Source organism: Pygocentrus nattereri, chromosome 19 (genome assembly GCF_015220715.1).
Source record: "Pygocentrus nattereri isolate fPygNat1 chromosome 19, fPygNat1.pri, whole genome shotgun sequence".
Taxonomy (NCBI): Eukaryota; Metazoa; Chordata; class Actinopteri; order Characiformes; family Serrasalmidae; genus Pygocentrus; species Pygocentrus nattereri.
The window spans coordinates 14,750,971-14,777,220 of record NC_051229.1 but is presented as its reverse complement, the minus strand read 5'-3'; the positions used below and the strand labels follow the sequence as shown (position 1 = coordinate 14,777,220).

At 37.3% G+C, this 26,250-nt stretch overlaps 1 protein-coding gene across 3 annotated transcripts; it reads right to left on the bottom strand.

Moving 5' to 3' along the window:
• Positions 1-2,942: 2,942 nt before the first annotated feature.
• Positions 2,943-17,000, bottom strand: LOC108427134 (nucleolar protein 9). 3 transcript variants are annotated; one of them, XR_001857832.2, is made up of 13 exons: positions 16,917-17,000; positions 16,032-16,356; positions 13,776-14,012; positions 13,114-13,326; positions 12,397-12,504; positions 11,111-11,252; positions 10,816-11,008; positions 10,546-10,686; positions 9,439-9,558; positions 8,244-8,453; positions 8,015-8,120; positions 6,280-6,491; positions 2,943-3,428 (listed from the first exon to the last, which is right to left on the bottom strand). XR_001857832.2 is itself a non-coding variant. In XM_017697081.1 (12 exons), exons 2-12 carry the CDS (start codon positions 16,216-16,218, stop codon positions 6,337-6,339), a joined length of 1,812 nt encoding a protein of 603 aa, XP_017552570.1. In that variant the 5' UTR covers positions 16,219-16,356; positions 16,917-17,000; the 3' UTR covers positions 6,129-6,336. The 3 variants fall into 3 exon arrangements, 2 of the variants coding, with proteins under 2 accessions (XP_017552570.1, XP_017552571.1); XM_017697081.1 differs by lacking the exon at positions 2,943-3,428 and having other exon boundaries at positions 6,129-6,491; XM_017697082.1 differs by lacking the exon at positions 2,943-3,428 and having other exon boundaries at positions 6,129-6,491; positions 13,114-13,323.
• Positions 17,001-26,250: the final 9,250 nt, after the last annotated feature.

Below are 26,250 nucleotides of genomic sequence, written 5' to 3'. Positions count from 1 at the left end.
ATGTGTAAATCATAAATTAACCACAAAATTATATTACTCTTAGCATAACGAATGCCCTCATAGGAATGCATCAATAGTCAGTGCCTGTCGAGAAAATGCTAGTTGGTTTGTTTACCTGTTTGTCATGGGTGAAATCCAGCCTGTACACACACAGCTTCGCCGGTTAGCAGATCGAGTTAGCTTAGCAAATGTTTCCATCGTCACTCGTCGTTTCGTGGAAAGACGAAAACGAGAAATGTCGAGCCGTATGATGAAGAGAGACACTTAAAAATGAAGCCTCGACGTGCTTAACAATAAGCTGACAGTGAAGGACTTCCTGGTCAGTTTTTAAAATCAAAAAGGTCAGTTGTGCTAGTTATGAATGCTAACTGCTCACTGCTAACGTTTGTTGTCACTTTGTCAAACCGAAAGAAAAACACGACGGACTGAAACTTGCCCTCGAAATAACCGTAGAGGGGCTTTAAAAGCCAGCATACTAATCTTAATGTTCAAAAGTATTGTATTTACATCTTAAAGAATACTGATCTGATTCTTCTCTGAGGAAGACTGTCACACTAAAAGTCATGAACTGCCACTCTGTCATTAAGAATCCTTTCTGTTCTTCACCTCTTCATGATTCACCTCTGTCCAACTCTACTGCCAAGTGTTCAATACCATCCAGGCAGATTTGGAATATTCTTCTCTAAGTACTGTAAACCCAGCCTTCTTACCTAACATAACTAACCTGTTTGATAAGGACTATTAATGTACAACAACCTACAAACATTGCGCCTAGCTGGCTAAGCTGCATGCAAATGTGTGCTTTTAAGTACATTTTGCAACAGTCAGTTGGCAAAACAGTAGATTAAACAAGGCTGTCAAATGTAAAACCTATTTACACATAATAGGCCTCAACAAATGTTGATTTAGCTACCTCAGTCATGATCTATGCTTTGGAATGATTTGGATTTAATAGTACAAATAACTGCAAATAATCTTGGCTATTTAAAGTTTGAGGCATGATTTATGAAAATATTTGCTTAAATTTAGTTTAGACATTTATTTCAAATTAAAACATAATGAAGCAGCAGGAAGGATTTAACACCAGTGACTATTGAAAGGTTTTCTGTCAGCCGGTTTTATAACATCAGATAATTGTATGGATTTTGATGAAGACTGTATTGGTTTTACAGTTATGCTTTTAACATATTGTTTTTAATTACATTTTATTACTATAAAATACAAAGGGACAGCATCACTCCCCCCTTTCCTTTTAATACCAGTAACAAACTGGCCTTTTATTGTAAAGAAAGGGACACCATTACCTTCCTTTCTCTTTTTCTTCCAGTGGAAAGATTCAAATCTAAAGTATTACTTACACTAGAACATCTGTTTTAAATGATAAAAAGGATAGAACAACATTTTAACACAGTTTTAGGACTAAAATTCAGTCCCACTACTTGAAATGCAGTCTATCGACCTTCATTATGACTACGCAAGTGTTTGTGTCTCTTGTGCTATAGTACTGTGCCCAACGGCCTTCATTGGCCATGTGGGCGTTTGTGGTGCAGTAACGCAGCTGATCTTCTATCGGGATGCTGCTTTGTTGTCTGTATTCTCATAATAAGAATGTAAAAACATCTCACACAGAGATAGCCATTTTAAGCTCCCTCTCTTTGCACACCCCCCACCCCCTGTGGATGGACTAATTACCAAACGTGAGACTAAGATGCTGGGTGGGTGATTAGTGGTGAGGGATACATTTAAGCATCTCTCAGCCCTGGCCCTAATTAGACAGATAAGTTAAAGCAGCCGGTCAACTGAACGGCTGAAATCTGAAGCTGGAGGAGTGTGAGGGTGTGGGAAGGTGAGGCTCAAAGTGGTCCGTAGGCTTAAGAACAATTGATGTGAATGGCGTTTGACAATTTAACTTAGCAACATGTGCAACAGTGGCAAATGCCATTTGTATGGATAGGATCAATATTGTAACAAAATCTCATCTCTATAATATCTCAGGTAACTTGAAGTAGAAGAAGGAAAAAAACATTTATAAATATAATGTATGTTAATCTACACATGTGTTGCAGGCAGTTTTGGACTTTTTCTGTTGGTCCTCATGAAATGTTCACACAGTATAAACTGTATCTGCCATTCCAGTGGTGTAAAAACAAAAGACGACAAGAATGGAGTTATGAGGTTCTGATATGGGAGAAATGATATGAGTTTGTTGGGAATGTAGAGAGATGACCCATAACAGCAGTGAAAGTCACACAGTGGAAAGTGGAAAATCATTCCACTGAATTTAAAATTTCTGCACAGTTAAATTATTTACATGTACACAAAGCAATTCAGAATTTCAATGTTCTAGATAAACGTGCCAAGTCAGAATTGTTCACAGTGCTGGTGATAGGAACTAGGCGTCTGAAGGGTTTAATGTCTCTAAATCTTACCGCAAAGAAAGTTATTTCATGTAATGGTTACAAATACGCTGCCTGAAATATTGTGTTATAATAGTTTTGTGATAAGGGAAACTTTTTTTCAAATTTGCCACTATTTTACCATTATTGACAATATGTATAAAACTCAGAAGACACGTTTAGCTTCACTGGTGGTTTGGGACTGTAAATAAAATGGCTGTATTTGCACTGTAGACATGGTGGATCCTGGTTCCTATCACAACCACTGTAAAGAGTCAGTAAGTGTCTCTACAGTGAATCATTTCACATCAAACCAATCTGAATGAATTGGTTTACAACTCAGTTATTAAAATATGCAGAAATTTTGAAACATTGGTGAAACTGCCCTTTAAGGCAACAAAAAGTAAATGTTTTCTAGGGTTCTGTCCACAATCTTAGTGAATCAGTCTACATTTCATCTGTCAAAAACTCTACTGCTGCCCTGTGACAACATAGTGTTTCTAAAAAGGGAACTGTGCAAACAAACGGAACCTAAAATTGCACTGAAGTGCTGTATAGATAATATCTCGAGAGAACAATGTCAACAACAGCAGAAGCGACAAGACTAGTGACCATAACAATGCACTATCAACTAGTTCTGCTGCTCCCTGAGAGTGCGTGCATGTGTGTGTGTGAGAGTGAGAGAGAGAGAGAACGAGAGAGAGAGAGAGAGAGAACGAGAGAGAGAGCCCAGCTGGAGTAACTCCACTGAAGGACCTCCTAACTGATAAGCGTTCACAGCTGCGGGGCTGGAGCAGATGGGCAGGTCTAGAACTGGTCTGCAGGCCCACAATTAACCATGCTATCCATCAACGGATCGCTAATGAGGAGGAGGGGGCAAGGCTCAGAGCCCCCCAGGAAATCCCCAACATTGAGGGCCCTGTGGGAGAATCATGCTTGATGACTGTCACTCGGTCTCTGAGGCAAGCCCTGAAGTTTGACACTTAGAATGAGTTAATCCATGGAAGGAATGGACTGGCCTGAGATTAAACACTACAGAAAAAGAGAATGGGAACAGTTAGTAGAGGTCCTCCCTAGTGCTGAGCAGTATTCAATATCGCTATATTTTCGAATTATATCACATTATCACAGTGTGAATACGTTATGCATGTATTGCATTTGAGAGTGTTTATTTTTAATTTATCAATACCGCTGAAACAGTATCACTAGGTGCTAAAACTATGAATGGATGACATATTGTCCAGTCCTTGTCCCAAATGTCAATAAAGAAGTAGCTGTATCCACATGGTCGTATCCCAAACATTAATACAGCAATGGCCCCATCTACATAGTTCTATCACAAATATCAATAAAACAATGGTTGTTTTATTCATATGGTTCTGTCCCAAGTATTCATAAAAAATGGTTCCATCAACATGGTTGTACCCCAAATACAAACAGTAATAAAATAAATAGTTCTATCCCAAATGTTTATAAAGTAATGGTTCTATTTACATACTTGTATCAGAAATATGAATAAAGCAGTGGTTCTATCCACACTCCAAATATCAATAAATAAACAGTTCTATATGTATAGTTACATACCAAATATTCATAAGGGAATGGCTCTATATGCATACTTGCATCAGACATATGAATAAAGCAGTGGTTCTATACACATGGTTCTACTCAAAGTATGAACAAATAAACAGTTTCATACGAATAGTTATATATCAAATATAAACAACGTAGTGGTTCTATATACATACTTGTGTCAGAAATATGAATAAAGCAATGTTTCTATCCACAAGGTTCTATTCCAAATATCCACAAATAAACGGTTGTACAAATGTGGTTATATCCCAAATTTGAATAAAGCAAAGGTTCAATCCACAAGTTTTCTATTCCAAATATGAATAAAACAATGGTTTTATCCATACTGTTCTCTCTCAATGCAGTGTTATATCCCAATAACTAATAAAGCAATGCTTCTGTGTTTTCCCCCCCAAATATGCATGAGGCATTGATTCCCTCCAAATATATTATGTAGAATGTGTTGTAATATTTCATGGAACCAAGCCAGATGTCTTTTTACAATACATATTAATATAGAACACTAAGGATCGCTAAAGTAATAACCTAGTAAAAGGAGAGCTTATTGTCAAACATGAAAAGCTCTTAGGTCTTTGACTCTATATTTTCCAAAAGCTAAAGTGGGAAATTACATCTAAGTTAATCACAAGAAATCTGCTGTCTTCAAATGACTGTTCTTCACAGCTATGACCTCCATACATAATCTCTAGAGTGCCATTTCATACCCCTACATTGAACTCCCTTAAGACCTAACAACCTATAGTATGAAACTGTGATTGTTCTTTAATGGACCAGATTGAGTCCCATACACCTCGGCAGATGAGTGAAGGTAGCTCTAGACAAAACCAAAGCAAGCATTTAATTTACCTCATTTCTATGCTAATGGATAATGGCTGTTAACGAGAGTTGTTTGACTTTCGCAGGTCCTTGTGTGAAGCATTCTATCAGGAGTGGTTTTGACTTGGTCAGGAGAATCTCGCAGCTGAATGTCACTACGCCCCTACGATCAGACTGCGGTGGTCCGCAGCCCACTCAGATAGAGAGTGAGTGCGGAGGGGAGGCCACAGCTGCACTCTGCTCTTGTGCTCTCATTCCTTCTCATCCCTTTAACCATACTTTCGCTTACTCACATCACAACAAAGTTTCAACAGATATGAACATTTATCACCAATGCTGATTTTAAGAGGCTAAACACTCCAATAGCACAGAATATTTTGTCAAAAATAAGTCCAATAATGTTAGTTAAACAGTACTGTCATTTGTGAAATGATTGTCAAATTGTTTAAATGCTAAATTGAGAGTTTGAACTCAAATTGTTTAAACTCGGTCTTAAATTGTACGAATATAAACAAACTACTGAATTATATAAATATAAAGAAAGCATCTAATGTTACATATCACTGGAACTCCACCTCAAAGGGCCTATAACTTACTTTTTATATTTATGTTTCTGAATTTATATTGTTTTTTTTTTCTGTCAAGTTCACTTATAACATTTGTATGGTTTCAGTAACAGAAACAGTCACAATTTATTTTCCATATCCATTTTCTGACCTCTTTGAGATTGATATGTCTAAATACCTCTATGCATACTGGCTGCCCAGTGTTCAAAAAGCAGTCCAGGCTAAAACCACTCCTATAACCTCATCAGGATAAACTGCTGAATAAGTGAACTGAAAGTATATCATTTTAATGTGATTGTTTTTGTGACATTGCAATGAATTCAAAACATGCATTTTGAACCTTGATTTTAATATGTGGACTGTATAGACAGGTGATTGAATGTTATCTCAGAATCCTTGATGTTTCCACACTACATCAAACTCTAATTAAAAAAAAAAAGAAGAGTATTATATGGGCTCTTTAAAGTAGGTAAACAACATGAGCAGTCACAATTTCCCCTGGTTTGATTGTCACAATGAATGTGGTTTTCTCATATAGCATTTAAAGAACACTATCACTGCTTTATTGGTGTCTTCTGATGCAAATAAACCCTTGGAATCTTGATATCAACAAACACCACAAAATCTTCCTACAGGTGCAGTACTCCACACGAAAGAGAAAATGCATGTTTTAAATTCTAAGTTCAATGTCAAAGAGGTGAATTCAAGTTATATTTACATGTATATGGCTTTTTGTGGTAAGAAAACTATTGCAAAGTGTAGAAAACTGCACAATTTTATTTGTACAGAAAACGTATTATTTATACAAAATGGTACACAGTAAAACTTCAAGTGTTAAGTCCTACAATAACATGAATCAAACAGCTGAAAAACAAGTTTAATTCTGAAGGAGCTGATTTAACACTTACGATTTCAGGTGAAACAACATTTGTTTAAGAACCCCAAAAAGTATTGGTCAAAACCAGTTAATCCAGAATGTCACTGAACATCTTCCTCTTCTTAGACTCTCCTGTCTGGAGCTCTAGCCAGGCAGCGCGTCTCTTCTGAAAGTGCATTAGGCCAAATTTGCCCCATACGTGGCGAGCAAACTGATCCGATCTCAACTGCGTTTCACTGGGGACTGACAACAAAAAAAGGGCAGAGATGAGCCAATTTATTTAATGAAATATGGCAGTTAATTCACAGTATATACTGAACTGCTATGCTAAACCACCTGTCTGGTTTTCATTTACTTAGCTAAAGCCAGTGTGGCCTGTATGGTCAGTTGCAGTTCACGTGTATAGAGTAATACAGTAATACAGAAAATTCTAGAGCCATGTCCGTTACAGCTCAATAAAGAGTACGGCCTGCATTCATGAGCTCGAATTACTGATTTTTTTTTCAATTGAACAGATTAATAATTGAATATAGACAGCAGGTCTGACACTGTAGCTATGCAAGATAAAATATACAAAAACTGTCCGAACAAGAAGAAATGAGTTCTGTCACTTTGTAGCAAGAACAGTTGAGTGTGCTTTACAGCTCATGTTTAAGTTATGCAACAAATGACTAATAATTATAGTGATTAATTACGTTTCATTACAAAAATTTAGTTGTGCACAATGTTCTTTTCTGTCAGGGGTGCTGAAATTTTAAACGCCATATAGATGAAGCGAACTGTGACATCATGCAGAATGACTTGCCTTTTTCATTTTATTGATTTATTTACATGATTAACATCAAACAGAACATGTCGTAATATTATATAATGCAGTGACTACAATATTATACATATAACTGGCATATCAGACCTCTGATGAACAACCTGCTCTCTCTGCTTCTGGATGAACTATATGCAAATTAGTTGAGTGGCAACCAATCAGACTGTTATGTACGTGGCACTCTACATGACTGAGCCACTCCCATGGGCACGTGCTGAGAGTCAACACTAGAATGCACATCAACCAGGAGATGCAGCGGGTGATAAAAAAAACAAAAAAAACAAAACACTGGACATGTTATATTTTTAAGTAAAAAAAAATGTATAGATTGCTTTGGGGCTCAGAGCCACCATACAGCTCTACAAACACTTTCCCAATTTTCCCCAAAGCGGCCAGCAGTTGATGAAAGCGATTCAGAAAAAAGTATATGCATAAAATATAAAAATATAGATTCCACTCTAAAACAAGCACACACAGATCTTTTCTACAATCTCCTTACTTTAAAGTTCTGACATTTTTTTTTACTATTTCAAAGTTAAACAATTCTGAAATCTCGGGGTGCCCCTCCTTCCTACATCCTTGTTTTCTGCAGTATTTTTTTATTAATGTGGCACCGCTGCTGTTGGCAACCAAACTGAAAATATCTTAAAGCCTCATGATGTTATACATTGCCATATCACTTAGTAATACTACTTTTCAATTAATCAGTTAGTTGAATCATTATGCCTTGACTTTGCGTCTTCATTCTAACTTCCATCTGCACTCCACATAATTTCTTCTCTTATGGTGCGACAGAACAAAATATATGACAAATGACAAATGTCATGTATCATATGAGCATTAAAAGAACTCGTATTTTAGAGCTTTAGACGTGTCTATGGGACAAATAGTTGTGGGCCAACACAAGTTGCTAAAATCTATTACTAATTTCAGATCAGCTTACCCAGCTGCTCCGCAATGCTCTGTTTTTGACTGATGGTGGCGCTGTTCCACATGGCTTCCAACAGACGACTGCCATATCGGGAGCAGGCTAACTGTGTGTACAACCCCTGAGAGAAGGAAGGAGAGAGAGACAGAGAAAGAGAAATGAGCTGAGAGCAGTGAACACACCGGTATCAATAATGAATGTTTTTCTTCTGCAGAACAAAATCATTGTTCTCCTCCCACCTCACCTCTAGCTTCCTCAACATCTTTCCCTTGCCTTTATCACTGCATGATATGATCAAGGCTTGCATGGCGTGGCTGCCCGCAGGGTCAGTGCCCAGGGTCAGCAGATCAGCAGGACTCAGGCTGTGAAGGCTGTTCATCAGGATGGAGCGGTCTTTGAAAGAGGCCAGTGCTTGGACAAGGCGGGAGCCATGATAGCAGATCGAGAGGGGGCGCTGCAGATGAGGGAAGCACAGGAAAATGATGCTATCATATGACTCTGGTCTCAAGGCCAGCAGGAGTGACTGGCTGAATAACAGGTGTGAGTCTGAACATTCTTGGTTCCTCAACAACAGCACACTTCTTTAACCCCTTACTTATTATTCAGTAACTACTGTAAATAAATAAACACACATAACATTTCAGTTGTATGCAAAAGTTCATATTGGATGTTGTACTGATTTTCTAAGTGAAAATAAGTTAACACCATTAGCAATGTTAATACAAACCTTTAACAACCTTTAAATCTTTAACTGTTAACACAAACATTTAATAAAGTTTATAAATAAGTAAATCAAACTATTAAAAAAATGAAGGCGAACTTTGTTTAAAGCCCCTCTGAAAAATGTTAAGGTTATACAGTCTTAAGCAAAAGTTTAAACACCCTTAATCAAATTATATGTTCTGCTAATTTTCTAAGTGAAAAAAAAAAAACAACCTTAAATATGACTTTTTTTCTGCAAACTGTAGCGCACAATTTTTTGCTGAATTTAAACACACTGTAAAAAAAAAACAAAATATAAAATGTGCATGATCTACATTTTATACATATTTCCAAAATATGTTAAATTCTGCAAATAAGCAGTAAATATGCATTAAAATGTGCAGATGTGTGTTCTCTGTAAAGGATGTTTTAACTTATTTTCACTTAGAAAATCAACAAAATGGCATCTGACCAGAGGTGCTAAAAAGTTTGCATACAGCTGTACTCTGATTAATGTAAATGCTATAAATTATAAATGGGATGATGCCATCATTCTTTAGCTGTGCTACACATCAGTAAATTTGGTAATTGTATTTTGCAAATACACTTCAACAAATTATGCAAATGCAAAACATGCACATCTTTCACATGCACAACTTTTTTCTTTAGTTAAGGATTTCTGTCAAATGTCTTCAGTAATGAAACTCCCAAAACAAGTCTCATCCAGTGTTTAGTACCTGAGGTGCCACATCGCCCTCTGCTGACTCAGAGTTGTAGTAGACCTCATACGCCAGTATGGACAGGAAGAGGGGGAGGCAAGAGAGATGCCGTGTAGCGGGCTCATCGCAGTGAAAAGCCTGAGAAGGAACCCAGTTAATGCCATTTAATGCACCTAAATATGTGCAACATTCTCCAACAATACCCATCATGTAAATATGCTGCAAGCGTTTTTTTGGTTTGTGTTTAGGTCTTCAAATCATTCTAGTATCATCATGTAGTTATTTCATGTAGTTAGTGGCCAATATTAAACATTTATTATTACTACCAATCCTATTGGGAAACTACTATGAAGTATTTTGTAACCATGAAACTAAATCTACTTTTTACTACTTCGATATGACTGCCTAATAAATACAGGATAAAGTATATGCAATGTTTTCAATTTCAAAAACTGGACTGAAAGATCATAGTCCAAATCTTCACGTCAGTGGTACACAGCAGATGCCACACTCAATAACAATAAGAACACCCCAAGCGGCTGAGATTATTAGCAGGTTCTGTTATTCCTTTAGTATGAGGTGGAATAGAACAGGACTATTACTGAGGGAGCTCTGGGTTCAACCAATCAGAGAAAACCACGTACTCCACAATTATCACTGCCACACTGTAAAAACTACCAAAATACTCAATTATACAGAAAAGCTAATCACGTAAAATAGAGTACCTAATCAGGTAATAATAATCAGGTTCAAATAGGGCTTAATATGCAAGTTATGCAGCAACGAGAGACTGAGGAATTAAAGAGGAGTTTTTCAAATGTTCATAATTCAGTCAGTGACTCAAGTCAATCAGAGCAGTTTGAGGTAAAGAGAAAACAATTTTAATTCATCTTTCAGTTCATTTTGTTTACTATTCACAACCAAAGTTCTCAAAGTTAATAATGATAAAATAGTAGTAAATCTTTGGCCTGCATGTACATCAATCCAAATACTGGATTTTAAAGATATACTTTAGGCCAAAACTTCTCAAAACTATTGTAAAACAATGCATCAAATATCAGGCAGCATATTTGTAACCATTTCATGTAATATGTTTGCTGTAGAAAAGCAGCGATTCAGTCTGACCTGGAAGAGAAGCTGCAGCACCTTAGCCTGCCGCTCTTCTCTCTGCGCACAGCTTTCCACTAGCTGCACTATGACACCCAAGTGCCCTGCAGCCAGTATAGCTTCAAACCCCTCTGCCAGCTCATCAAACACTTTCAGGAACTAGAAGAGAGCAAGAGAGACAAAGACAAAGATTTAGAAGAACAGAAAGGAACACTGGATTCTTCTGATAATGAAAATACTTGGTTTAAAATGAGTTCTTGCTTTGTGCAGGTGTCTGATGTGATGTACCATTTTGTATTTGACTGAGACTGCTATCAAGGTCTGGATGGTGAAGTTTGCGAACTCATGAAGCGCCAGCGGCATCAGTTGTTTCCTGAGATGGTTCTTGTAGGTATCCCGGAGCTGGACTTTACTAGAGAACTGAAACACTGTCTGGATAAGACGACTGCACACCTTGTCCTTCATAAACACTAAGAGCGGACTGCAGACAAAGAAAGAGATGAAATGGGAAAGAGTAAGAAAATAAGATCACGATGAAGCCTTCCATGTGTTTATATACATTCCATCCTTCCATCTTCCTGACCTGACACCAGGAGCTGAGCTGAAAGATGTCAGGTATGCCATGATGCCTTTGTTTAGCTTCTTGCCCAGAATGGGTCTCTTCCTGTGACAGACCACCAGCAGTGTCTGAAGCGCAGCGCTGGCAGTGAAATTGGCGACACACACTGTGAATGAGAGGAGGTAGGGAGGTGAGACAGTGCGTGATATAAGTGCAAAGCACGTTTCATGTAAATTAAGGACTATCTTTTACAAATTATATCCAAATGAAGGTCTTGTGGGCTGACACTTATTCATCAATTTCACTCAATACACCACTAAATCAAGGTCATACAAAATATTGAGATGTGGAGTAGTTCATATATTATTCAGTCCCACCAGGATTTCATGGTGAGTTGTTGTGATTGTTGATGGCTAAAAGGCTTGAATTTGCAACAACATATTATAGAGTCTGCAGCATTTTTAAGTATTTATTTTTCAGGGTTGTTGTTGCAATGTAGAAATTTGTGATGACAAATCTGATATTTATTTAACCTCTTTTAAGAAAACCTAACTAGTTTCTGTGAAAACAAACAAAGTGTAACAGACTCAAGATTAAAAAATATAAGTCACAAAAAGAACATTTTGATTAATGCACATCAAAATAACGAAAATTGGCAACAGCAACAAAGCGCTGGGGGATCATTCATGTGTACACTCTGCCTGAACTGATCATGTTCTCTAAACAAACTTCTAAATCTGAGGAAATATTAAAATAAAGTACTAGTCACATCCAGTAGAGTTGTGACTCTGAACTAATATGAGCAGCAGCTAAAGTGTTTTGCATCAATCAGCACAGCGCAAAAGCTTAGATTGTGGCTTGCTGGCATGTAGCACAGAAGCTACATGCTTTGTTTGAAAACACTTCGCAGATTTACATATTTAGTGTGGAAATAATGCGGATTAGACAAAATTGTACGCTCTGGCAAATCTTACGAAGACTGGCTGAATTTGTTTGAGTTACTGCCATTGCAAGGTCTCAAAAGGTCCTAGTACTGCAATCTATTCCAATTCTAATTCTAATCCAAGTCTCCAGTCTATGCTTGTTTCAACATTACTCTGATGAATAAGGGCAAATTTGTACCATCTCTATCGAAAAACCACAATTTTGCACCAGCCTTAATTTGAAATGCTTTGGGACACCACAGTTTTTCTCAGTATGTTTTGTACAACAACCTGTCTGATGTTTTGTCTTCGATATCAGTAAAGTGGTGTTGTCATTTTCAGCCATAAAATTGCAAAAGTTAGGAGAATGTAACTTGAAAAGCTCACCTTTGACATTTTCCATAAGTGTGTCTGAAAGGTATTTTAGCTCCCACCAAAAAGATACTGGCACTTCAAAATCTGTTAGTTCAGGTTCGGCTTTTTTCTGCTTTTTAGCTGAAAGAAAGAAAACACATCTAGACATCCAAATAAAATATATAATTTTTTGTAAAGATGGCCATTAAAAAAAGAGTTTGGCGAAAAATATAATTCACACAATTTTCCACTTAGCCCAGTTGTAGTCAAGACATGTTTGATGTCCAGATTTTTCCTTCTTTTATTGCTAGAGTTACGAGACTAATGTTGCTAACAAAAACGAAGTGAATAGTCACCCATATCTTTTCCATAATACAGTGCGCTCAAACCACATCTAAATCAATAAATTGTGCAGATTTATTGATCTGGTTAAGAGAATAATACAGCTTAATGTGAGCTATAAAAATGAAGAAAAGCTCACCATCTAACTACATGTAGCAAGAAGACACTTTAGACAACAACAGGTGCTGAATTCTGACTCCTCTTTCCATGCATGACCCCTAATAAGGACGCCACAGATTACATTTGCGATTTCATTTTACGTTTACATTTGGGACTCCTGACATCCATGCAATACCTGGTAGAACTGCCACCATTAGATATACATTATTTTTGTGGACAGTACTTAATGCACAAAGGTGTTAGTAGCGTAGCGGTACTCGTGCATGGTGAGTATAAGAGTTTTATTACCTGGACGAGTATCAGACTGATCCTGAGTTGAACAGCCTGCAAGGACATGTAGGAGAGTTCGTACGACATGAGTTCCATGAGTGTCTTTGATGAACTCCACAATATTTTCCCTTACTACTCGACACAGAGATAGCACCTGAGCCTCCAGCATCCCACAGTTCCCTGCATCAGTTTCTTCTTCAGTTTGTGAGCTCTCTTCTGAGGGTGTGTCTTCTTTAAGCAGAGAGAGAAACTGATTTAGTGGACTACTCATCAGGTGTTTGGGGGGAAAAATAGCCTGTTTGTAATATTGTCCAATTATCTCAATTATCCAGGGGTGCACAAACTTTTGCATACAAGTATATACAGATATATCATATTTTAGGTTATTTTATTTATTTATGAAAAGCATTTATAGCTGTTTACTATGTAAATGGTTAACAACAAAACAACAATATTATTATTATCTACTGTTAACAAACTATTAGTTAATGACAAATTTGCTATCTACAGGGACCTGTAATTATTAAGTGTTGTTGTAAACCTTTAAAAATCTTAGTGAAAACAAGCTATTGAGCAACTGTATATGTTGAGAATGAGTTATATCAAGTAGCCCATCAAACCTGCATCCTCTTCAAAATAAACTAAATTATCAAACTACATTTTCAGTGTTGAATCCTTACCTGTCCACCTGACCATCTGCTTGAGGGCGCTTTCTATGACATGACCACCACACCGGTCACATGACACAGTCTTAAACTCCGAACCTGTCTCTCCACCCAGTTCAGCGAGAACCTCTCCCACCTGAGTGGGCTGAGCCAGCGCCAGCAGCTTCTGGAGAGCCACACTGCCTATCCTATCCATCGCAACAAGGTCAGCTTTTCCCTTCACCTCTGACAGAACATTCTTTACAAACAGACCTATAGAGGAATAATAAGAAAACAATAGTGTGAAAGGGTGAAAATACTAAAGTTTACGTTGGCTTACCTCACCAGATCAATCTCACTCAAACAGTGAACAATTTATTCATAGTATTTGAACTGACTGACATCATGTAATCTCACTGCCACCATGTTGATAGGCAACTTCAAATTCACAAATAACAAAACCAAAACAGATTCAGCAAAGGCAGTAAAAATGTTTTTTGGGGGTATATTTGGGAATCCTCAAAATTAAATTTCAAAGTTTGTTAACCAATACCTTTGAGTGTTTTACACTTAAGAGATGTATTTTATCTGTTGCTGTATTGATAACAAATGAAAGCTGAAATCTAAATTGCTGTGATTTCCCACTGGGTTTATATTGCCATATCCCACTCCTCACAGTAGCACACTACTTTGTATGCAAAAAAAAAAAAGTGCATATACTGTTAGAAATGTACTCTTTAATGTAACAGGTAAAGTATAGAAGTGTGTGGTTTGGAACATTAGATCAGTCTGTGAGATGTGTTTAACAGTCTAGTGTGTGTGTGTGTGTGTGTGTGTGTGTGTGTGTGTGTGTGTGTGTGTGTGTGTGTGTGTGTGTGTGAGTGAGTGAGTGAGTGAACAGAACTTGACGCTCTAGAGAAAAAAACAACTCTGAAGCTTGCAGAAGTGAAGAGCCATCAGCTCACAGCCTAGCATTCTTTTGTTTTAGTTAATTTTGAGAGAAAGAATAAAATATCTCTGCCCACTGACACCACCTCCTCTGTACTCCTTCTGCCTACATCCTCCAGGGCATCACATGGACTTGCCTCCTAACCCTACCGGACAATACAGTCCTGTCAAACAAAAGACCAGATAATCGGGTCAGATAATGTGGAGTATATACGGTCAGGTCTGCAAATATTCTGAGGTTTTTGTTATTTTAGCTCTCTACCACAGAATCTAGTGTTGAAATTAAATAATTAATATGAACTGCAGATATGCAGCTTTAATTTTAGGCCATTCACATCCAGATTGGGAGAATACTGTAGGACTTACAGCCATTTTCATACACAGCCCCCTATTTTTAGGGACTCAAAAGTAACTAGACAAACTAATGATCACAAATTTAGTTGGCATTCTTAACACATGGTTAAACATCCTTTGTAGTCAATGCCTGCCATAAGTCTTGAACCCATAGACATCACAAGACACTTCACAAGACATCACTAGGTATTTATTGCAGATGTCTTCAGTTCCTGTTTGTATATGAGACGTTTTACCTTCGGTGAGTGAAATTCATGCTGGTTGGATGAAGGTCAGATGACTGACTTGGCCTTTATAGAACATTCCACTTCTTTACCTTAAAAAGGTGTATATCTGAGTTTCTGAGCTCATCACTGATTTCTTTATTTTCAAGAATGCACCAAATAGTTGATTTGGCCACATCTAATGTTTTTGCCATGTCTCAGAGGGGTTTGTTTAGATTTTTCAGCCTAACAGTGGCTTGCTTCAGTAGCAGTGACAACTATTTGGACTTCATATTGAGAGTTAACAGCAACAGATACAAATGTCACATTTGAAATCAACCCACTTTAACCTGCTTACTCATATTTGAAATAATGTGGGAATAACACCCATCTGAGGAGTACATTTTCTAAATACATTCTGATCCCCTAAAAAATAGGAGGCTGTGTTTGAAAATGCTTGTTATTTCCACAGCATTCATTTTTAAATGTAAATAAACATTTTCAATATTTAATATATTAATAATACTAAAAATTTCCAAGTTTAATTTCCAATATGCTGCAGTAGACAACTAAAATAACAATAAATGTGTCAATGTCCAAATATTTATGGACATGACTGTATAATCTAATCTTTATCCCTTTGTTCTATTCAAAATCCAGTCATCACAGATAAGGAAGTCATCAGGAAGATCAACTAGGGTCTAATTTTCTTTTTCCAAATTGTCACCACTGACCGTTACTCGACTTTTGTCAACTAATCATCGCGACCCTAAAATGAGCTACTCACCTCGCTCTACATCATCTGGGAATTCTTCACTTAGTTGGTCAGTGACACGGCGGAAGTAGCCCACTGACATCTTATCCAGGAGCTTTCTATTTCCACCACCTTCCTCACTCTGACCGTGCTCCCTCATCTTCTGTTGTCCTTTCTCACTATAATACATCTGACCCTTTGTTGCCATCTTATCCACCATCTCTCTTTTAGTCTGTTGTCCTTTTTTGACAATTTATTACAAGATTAGTGACTGCAAAAATCTTCTTAGACTCAGAAATGTTCCTCAGGATTGTACTCCGTTACACTTCTGGTTTACTCTTCCACCACTTCTCCATATCTGAAAGACAAATGGAAGGTATATTATCATAGAGTGGATGCAAGACAGCATATACAAGCACATATTCTAGGTCTTTATATACCTGGAAGTAACAAGACCAACTGTCTACTTTCCACTCAGTTCCACTTAGTCCTTCGCATTTAGTTCCTAATGCCTTATTAATTCAATTTCATTCTGTTCTGTTGTTTTGGCACACATCTAACTTTCAAACGTTTTACTGTAAACACAAGGGATCCAAAAAGAGACCAGACTCTAACTTCAGGTCCTGTGCTGGGATGCTGTACTCAGAGGTTCCACTGCAAACCTTGCAAATCTCCAGAGGACTTAGTGACTCGTGGTGTTAATGATTTCCTACGGTATGTAGAAAGTCTGAAAGCGCTGAAGTTACACAGCCATCGGCATTCTTTAACCATGATTTCAGATTGTCGCTCACTCAATTTACACTCATTTCAAACTCCTGCCAGTCTGGAGACCAACATGACAGTTTTCGGATCCTTAAACACACTATAATAATGCACCACACGCAGGAAAAGCATTTAAACATCCCAAACTAAACTTACCTGAACGTTGCAAAGCGAGATCAACAGCTCACATGCTCAGAGTGGAGAACTTCGTCGCAGGGTCATGACGTAACGACGAAGACGTTAAGCGTCATGTTTGCGTCACGGTTCCCTCTCTGGTGGGTCCAGAGAACTGCAATGTCTTCTCAGACGCTAGAGGACGCTAGATTTTGCGCTTTGAGCAAATCATAGTTTAGAAATGCTTAAACATTTTTAATGGAAAAGACGACAATCATTTCCTTCATTGACTCGCGCTCTGCTGATTAGGCGTTCTGTTTTTGATGTAACGGGAGAAATAGGGAGTGGCCAGGCTCCTCATAAACCGGCTCTAGTAGACCCTCGTCTGGAAGAAGCTTTTTTAGGCAGCTTTTTCCAACTGAAAATCCTTTTTTTAGGACACGTTTCCTGCAGTACATACATTCGTGTCCAAGTATCAAGTGCATGTTTTATTTTATCTCTTTTATTTTTATTTTTATAAAATTCCTCAAAGTTTTCAGAACTGCGGTGGAACTTATTTGCACATCCAACATCTTTTAGCGCACCCAGCAAACACAATCACAGAGTAATAGCGTTTAAAAATGGTATCAATATGGTCACATGAAGAGAAGATAATATTATTAATAGGATAAAACAAACGTATATTTCACATGTATTACATACACATGTATTCACATACATTTGTTTAGACGAACTGTATTTATACTATTAAAATGTTGCTTTATTTATTTGATTCATTTGTGTTCTGCCCAATTTCCCTGAAAATTCAGTATAAAATATTATTTGCATTGTGTGAAGTTACAAAAAAAAGGTACTTAGTAAAGAGGTTGTGACGACGGCGAGCCCCAGTTAAAACAAGGTAAACAGTGCCACCCTTAGACAATGTTTTAGCACCGTACTCAAAATACACATACAAGACTAGAAAGTTATGTGACAATGCTATGCGTTTGCAGAAGAATTAGACTAAGTTTTCTGGTTGGTTAGTCTCTTTTATTCTCCTTTTGCTGTTTTGTCCTGTTTAAAATAAAATGCTAAAGCTGCAAAGTGAGACATGTGAGCAATAAAAGAGACACTATTTTATTAATCCCAAAGGGAAATTCTGCTTATAAAGTACACATACACATGGCATATGTACATTACTGCTACAGTTACTCACAGTTACTGTTACAGTTGCAGTGCAACAGAAATGAGGTGGTTTGCTGGAATAAATACAGTACCTGATGCAGAACTGCTGTAAAATACAGTATTGTGCAGCTGATCAGTGCAATATATGCAGTGCAAATGATGCACCGATGTACAATGATGCATGAGTGATAGATGAATTAGAGGGTAGAGTTATACAATCTGATGGCTGCAGGAAGAAATGACCAGTGAAAGCATTGTGCAGTGAGCTTAAACAATACAACAGAATGAAATTTCACACACACACACACACACACACACACACACACACACACACACACACACACACACACACACACACACACACACACACACACAATAACACACACACACACACACACACATTGTTTTGCTATACTTGTGAGAAAATGTGTAGGTTTCTATTGATTTTTGTATTACTGTAGCCAAGTAATTCAACATCTACACCTAAACATGTCCATAACCTTGGCCTTGGCATCACAAAAGCAAATTTTCTGCTTTTAGTTTTCTCCCCAACAATTTTATTTGTAGTGAAAACAACCCATGCTCACGTGCCCTGCTGGAAAAAAAAAGCACAGACCAGCAAGCATTTCATTGTGCCAGTCTACTGCTGGTGTGGTTCTGGTTTAGCTGGTCACCCCAGCATTTTCATACTGGTTGACTAGCATATCAGCATCAAAACACAACAAATGCTGGCTAGCAGAGTGACGACCAGCAAAATGTCAAAATACAAAAATGACATGTGGTCCTCATACGTACAGGAAGCATGAAATTGAGAAATAAAATAGATTTCTTGTGAACATAATTATGTATAAGTAAAATAGTTGTAGTGTCAGCAAAAGGGAAAAACACAGGGAAAGCCATGATTCTGTTGCAAGAAGCAGTCTTTTTTAGACGCACCCACAAAAACAGCTACTTAGAGGATGTGGAACTTGAGCAGGAGGTCACACTTCACTGATGGTGATGTCTCCTCCCATATGAAAACCCACACATTAGCCCAGTCTCTGACGCATAACATATTAAACACTTACACATAACTATAACCTTTGAACAAAAGGTGCAGGTCTAAGCTACCGTGAGCGAGTAGGAGAACTCTACAGTGTTCTCAGTTGAAAGAACAAAGAAAAATGCAAATAATTAGAAACTGTAGTGAAGTCCAGGTAAATGGCAAATGTAAGCCTTGCTGGAAAACCCAGTCTATACTAGTTTAACCTAGTATAGAACCTGGTAGCTGGCTTGGAGCTGATAGCTGATGTCTGAAACCAGTTGTAAGCCATATTAACCAGCTTAAATTTAAAGCTTACTTAAGCTGTTTTTTCCATCATGGACTAGTCACTACACACTTTTAACATAATTATTAAATTGCTGCAATGTCAAATAACCACAGGAATACAGGACTGTAGGAGAAAGTGGGCACAAGCTGAAGGTAAGTATAACCTACCATGTCCTTTGTGTATTTTTTACTATGGCTTGTAGTTACTGAGTTCCTCAGGCCTCCAGATATGCCTGATTGTTTCATTGGATTTCCATGAATAGATTAGCAATTGGATCACACCTTCCTGTTGATATATCATGAGCTTCACACAAACAGACATTTGTAAAGTTCAGCCAGCTGCACCAACTCCTAATGATATAACACCTACATAGACGTGTTCAAGCAAACTTTATGACTCTAACTTAATGGCAGATCGTTTCATTGACCTCTCCCTTCTTGACTAGAGCACGGTTTCCTTAGAGTTTAAAGTAATTTCATCACTTTTGTGATTATAATAGTCAGTCATATTGAGTCACACTTCCCGGCAGCCCTTCCTCTTTTCACCTTTTGACCATGTTCGTTTTCTCAGCACAGCTCATATTCACACCACAAGCATGCAATATCTAGTTATTTGGTTCACAGATGGGACATCACAGACGGGAGTACACAGATGGGACATACCTGTGTTTGTTTGTTGAAATACTGTAGAATGTTCTCTTCCCATTCACTGTAGTTGAAGTCTTTTTCTGTACATTCTAAGGACTCATGTTTGCCTGTTGGTGTACTCTGGCCTTAAAGGTTCCTAGTGCTTCCAAGCTCGCAGCAGTGCAGTATCTGATATTATACAACAGTTAGTTCTGACAGCCTAATCTGATCCCTTATAGCAAGAGGATAGTGATGATGCACTGATGGAAAAGCTGGCGGTCCACTGGCGTTTTGCTCAGCATTTTCTTGGTGGGCAACCAGTGTTTAAACACAGTATTAGACAAAATTCCACTTACTATAATTCATTTTCCACTCACAGTCCAGTTTATTTATTCTTCTTTCCTTCCTTTCTTTAGCTATACTTTGTAAATTAGTTTAGTAAATAATTTTATACTAGTACAGTGTCAACAACACTAAAACAATATAAACACTATAAAATAATTTTATATGAGGCCTAGTCATTATTTTTGCTGTCTCAGTTGTTTGTTATGTTTGTCTTGTCTTGTTTGTTTTCTAAAAGAAAAAGTTATGTGCATCTGTATGAGGAGAAAGCTACGTAGAGCTTGTGTGCAGGACAATAATCTGGGTGGTCCAAGGGTGGACCAGAAGTGACAAACAGTCAGCAGGGTGTCAACCTTATCAAGCCAGCAGACTGATACATGCACGCTGTCTGGGATTGGTTCAGTGCTCTACCCAAAATGTTTTAATGACAGCTGTAGCTGAGCACCCTTTGCTAAATAAGCTCTGACTTTATGCTGCAGCTACTCATTTTCTACTTCAGCACATAAAAAAAAATTGAAAAAAAAACTGAAAATAGACACATTAGATCATTTCTATGAGATGACATTTGACATGACATGTGTTCTTGTCTTGTTTTGATCTTCCATGTGCAGTTGTTTTGGTTCAGCCCCCTCGTTTCATGACTCTGCCCTAATTGTCTCCACCTGTTTTCCACCTGTCCCTTGTATTTAAGCCCTGTGTTTGCCCCTTGTGTTTGCTAGTCTTTGTTTCTTGAATCTCTGTCTGTGTTGTTTGTATTTTTGTTTGCTGTGTTGAATGTTTTGTTCTGTTCAATTCTAGTTTGTCTGTCATGTCTGCCCCGCGATCACTCCGTATTGGCTACTTGAACCTGGACTGTTATGACCATGACCCTGGATTTGCTCTCAATAAATCTCGCTTATCTCCACATATGCGTCCGCCTCCTCACTCCCCATTACACAATTTTAGGGGTTGTTTGCTTTACTTTTACAGAACTGTTGTATAAAGGCATAATATCTTGGATTTGATGATTTACTGTACTCCACTTCAGCTTGTGACAAATCACAGCCATGGCATTATTCATGATAAAACACTCCTTCCTTATGTTTATATATATTGATTTTAAATTTTATTATTTTGTCTTTGGCTTACAATTTTGTTCTTGCCATTATATTAAACAGTAGCATAATGCACAAAGTTTTAAAATAACATATTTAGAAATTTAAAGATTTAAACATTATTTCAGAAAAAGGAAACACAATATGCTAAAATAAACTGTTTATATGTTGAAAATAGTAACTTTAAAGGGCAATTTTCTTTATCAATGTTAATGTGACAGAATTTTATTTTAAGTTATTTTGAAGCATTTATATTAGCACATTTATCATGAAATACTGACACAATGTGAAGAGTACATGGCATTTTCAGTGTGAAAAAATAAGGGAAAAAGTTATGTTAGGTTTTGATGACAATGAGAATAGATTATATTATATTATATTATATTATATTATATTATATTATATTATATTATATTATATTATATTATATGAGCGGCACGGTGGTGTGGTGGGTAGCGCTGTCGCCTCACAGCAAGGAGGGCCTGGGTTCGATTCCCCAGCCGGGTGACCGGGGTCCTCTCTGTGTGGAGTTTGCATGTTCTCCCCGTGTCTGCGTGGGTTTCCTCCAGGTTCTTCGGTTTCCTCCCACGGTCCAAAGACATGCAGTCAGGTCGATTGGACATGCTAAATTGCCCCTAGGTGTGAGTGTTTGTGAGTGGCTGTCTGTGTCTGTCTCTCTGCCCTGCAATGGACTGGCGACCTGTCCAGGATGTATCCTGCCTTTCGCCCGAAGACTGCTGGGATAGGCTCCAGCACCCCCCTGTGACCCTGACGGAGAAGCGGCTTAGAAAATGGATGGATGGATGGATGGGTGGATGATATTATATTATATTATAATGTGTACTGAGCATTAAAACTATACTCTCAGTATTAAAGTCACTAAATTATCACTGAGACTCCTTCATGGGTACCTCATTTAATTACAATTTCCTCTGGGAAAGTGATAGTAGTGAATGTACCTTTAAAACTCATTTTGAGGTACACTATTGAACAGTGAGGGCATGTTTGCATTGTTTATTTGTCAGTCCCAGTTTTCTGATAGTGTAATGTAAATAGTTGCACAAGTAATGACAACAGTTGCCATGATGACATTGCTGATAGTTGCACACAGCATGTGTAAAAACCCTGAACAAGAAGTTTACATATAGTGAAATACAATTCAAAGGTTTACAGCCACTGGGTTTATTAGCAAATTGTGGTGATTTTTTTTTTATAATAATGCACACAGTTTAGATTGAAATACTATAACATAAGAAGGCATTTTGATATTTTATTCAAAATTTCAAGTTGAAAATGCCAATGAATTGTTATAAAACAGCATGTACTGTAATTGTTTATTTGTAGTCATTTCTTATCTGCATAAGATTTGATACCCATCCACAATCGAATGTGAGGCATTCTGGATCTTTTTGTTCTGGATCTTTTGGATTTTGTTACAGTATTGTGAAAAAATATTTGTCCCTTTCCTCTATTTTTATATATTTATTACAGTAACAGGTTTCAGGTCCTCAAAAAATGCAACATGAGAGAAATTCAACTTGAAGCAAACAAAAAAACAAAAATACGAGGAATCAGGAGAGGGCAAATACAACATGAGCTTACAGCTTTCTCAAACATCATTACTGTTACATTTCACATTTCTTTCTTTCTTTTATTATAATTTCTTAGAAATTAGAAATCTATGAAGTTGCACAGCAGTATCTAAATAAAATTATTTTATACAATCAGTTAATTACATTTTTATTTGATTGAAATGGTGATTCCAAACATTTGAACACTATGGTTTTAATGGAAAGCTTTCTTTGACAATAATGCTATTTGAGATGCCAACATTTCTTTCTCCTCTGTTTGGACATGAAGAGAAAGCAATAGTGAGAGTGGCCTGCATGCTTTGAACACAGGTGGCAATATGTAATTAAAAAAGTTAACATATAATTTTACACCTCTCTCACTGACATGGAAAAAAGTTGTTTATAAGACTGGCCAGTCTTGTGTGTACATTGCAAGAATACGAGGCCTGCAAAAACTGATCCAGATCAGCACTAGGCTCTTTTAAAAAAATGTCTGTTTAACTTTATAATTGAAATGTAAAATGGTTGAAATGAATTCATTCAGAATGGTTTGATGTGAAATGGTTCATCATGAAGATACTTGGCTTTCTTGACATTAGTGGTGAAAGCACCCAGGGGTCACAATGTCTGCAAAACAAATACAGCATTTTACATTTTATATACTATCCAAATCTATACCTAAACGTGTCTCCTATTTATGTACAATGTTGATAATAACAAAACTGTAGGAAGACCAACATTTTTTCTTTGGGTGCTATTTTTCTCTATAATACCCTGCATGCATCTCTTCGCCATGAATGGGAATTTAAATACAAATTTTAGTCAACAGTTCGGGCACTTCCACTTTCACAAAACCAGAGAAAAACAAGCAAATAATAAACAGAAACACACCATAGAAAGTAGCAAGATTTTGCAAAGAGCAGACCAAAGAAAGCGGTATATTTAGAACAAGCTACAGGTGAGTGTGATAATGAGTGAGAGGAGTCAGGGTGGAATTATATTGTGATGGTGATGTGCTTAGTCACCAGAGGGAGGAGCCAGAGCTGTAGGGGTCAAAGCAGCCAGAACTGTAGGGGTCAGCTCAGGCAGAGTATTTAGAATCATTTCATATATTGACTTACTGTAAGGGAGCTTTTAGATGCATTAAATTAATCAGACGTCTGGTTCCTCACACCACCACTGTGAGCAAATCTGATTAGGAAGTTTCTGTAGAATGGAGCATTTTAAACCATACTGAACCAAACCACTCTAAATGTCTTCGTTTATATCTAAACTGCTTTATTATGCAGAAATATTGAAAAAAACTACAGAATTTCCTGTTAAGTTATGAACTGTGAAGTGAAAGTTTGGTGAAATATCAAATTCGATCAACTTTGAAATTGATCAGCAAAGACCTGTTTGGTGTCTGAAGTGTAATAACAGTATACTGTTCAATACAAAGAAATAGCTGTAATTTTATATTGTTAGATATATAAGCCTTGTAACTTCATTGTAAACATGTTATAGCTGATTGACTACCTTTAGAGTAACGTTTTGAAGAACTATCACTTTAGTATTCTTAAAGTGATAATTCATAGTGTTATTCATCACTATGAGGAAATACATGAATTAATGAATTAATAGAGAAACATATAAAGACAGCAGATGCTTCCAGACAGGTGTACTGCATAACAAAATTAGACAATAATCATCCTACTATGTTCTGTGGAGTGTTTAGAAATGCTAAGCAGGCCCAACTGACCTTGATTTTGGATCAGGATGGCAAGAGTAAAAGGTCTATGTGACTTTGAACATGCATTCATTATTGGGGCACGGATGGCTTTAGTCACAACGACTGCTCAACTGACTAGTGTTTCAGTAGGAGTAGTGATTAAACTCTCATCTGCATTTAGATTTATGGGAAAGAGATCAGTAAACAGGCTATAAATTATGGTTGAAAGCACATGTTCAGTGCATGTGGTGCTAGTACATTCCTATAAGGAAAAACAGAAGAGCTGCTCCTTATGTGACTGTGAATGTCAGTGCATGACATAATCCGACTGTGATGTTATAGTAGAGTTGCAGTGCATAATCTACTCATTATGAAGACAAACGACCATTTTGAGAGGTCAGTGGTGCACTGAGATGTGGAAAAATGTGATGGGTAAAGATAAATCATCCTTCACCAGTGGGCGAGTGAAGGTGCAGTGTACACCAAGAAAATAGTACAAGCCTGAATGCTTAACCTCTGTAGCCAGGGGGTGTGGTGGTTCTGTTACGCTGTGAAGGTCATGTTTTTGGCATGGATTTGAGTCCACTTTTTTCCAGAGCAGTGGTCACCAACCCTGGTCCTGGAGAGCTACTTTCCTGCAAAGTCTAGTTCCACTGAAATCTGCCACAACTGCACAACTGCTGACTAACTTCCTCAGAAGTCCTTATTTGGGTTAGATGCATCAGTGTTAGGTGAGGGGAGGGGCAGCATGTTAGATGCCGGTTGGAACTAAACTCTGCAGGAAAGAAGATCTCCACAAAGAAGATTGGTGACCACTACCTTAAAGGAAAGTCACTAAAACCCAATACAGTTACTCTGATTGATCACCTTTATCCTGCTTCTAACCAAATGCCTATGTAGTAGAATGGGTCATATGTTAATAATTTTTATAATTATAAAAAGATGACAGCATGACAGTGATGCCATCTACAGGTCATGTGGGGTCACTGAATGGTTTGGCCGATATAAAAATAATGTAAATCCGATGCTCTGGCCTTTATAGCCATCAAATCTGAACATCTAGGGGAGATTTTGTACTGACTAGTTAAGCCCTAATTGATCTGAATAAATTTATCTGGGGAGGTGCCGTAATTTGACTGATCACCAACAAGATACTTGATTTTAATCTAAACTATCCAAAGTTAGTTAGCTATAATTGACAATGAATAATTACTAATTACTTTTAACAGTTAAATACATGTATGTGTTGTATGTTACCTTATGCAGTGCTGTCTGTTTAGCTTTCGAATAATTATTGTCACGTATACCCTTCAGAGAGGGCAGTCGAAATGAATAACTTTAATGGCCGTTCTACATGAAATGTTTTTCTTAAAGGTTACATTGTGCTCTGAAAAAAGTGATGCATTTATTTGATTCAAAAACATGATTTACTCATGAATGACTAAAATACATACCATCAACACAGTTATGTCTTTCAGTTTACTTTCAATAAATATTTGTTTTGATGTAATATTTTGTTCATGTGGACAGATTTGATAATATACCAGAGAAAAAAACA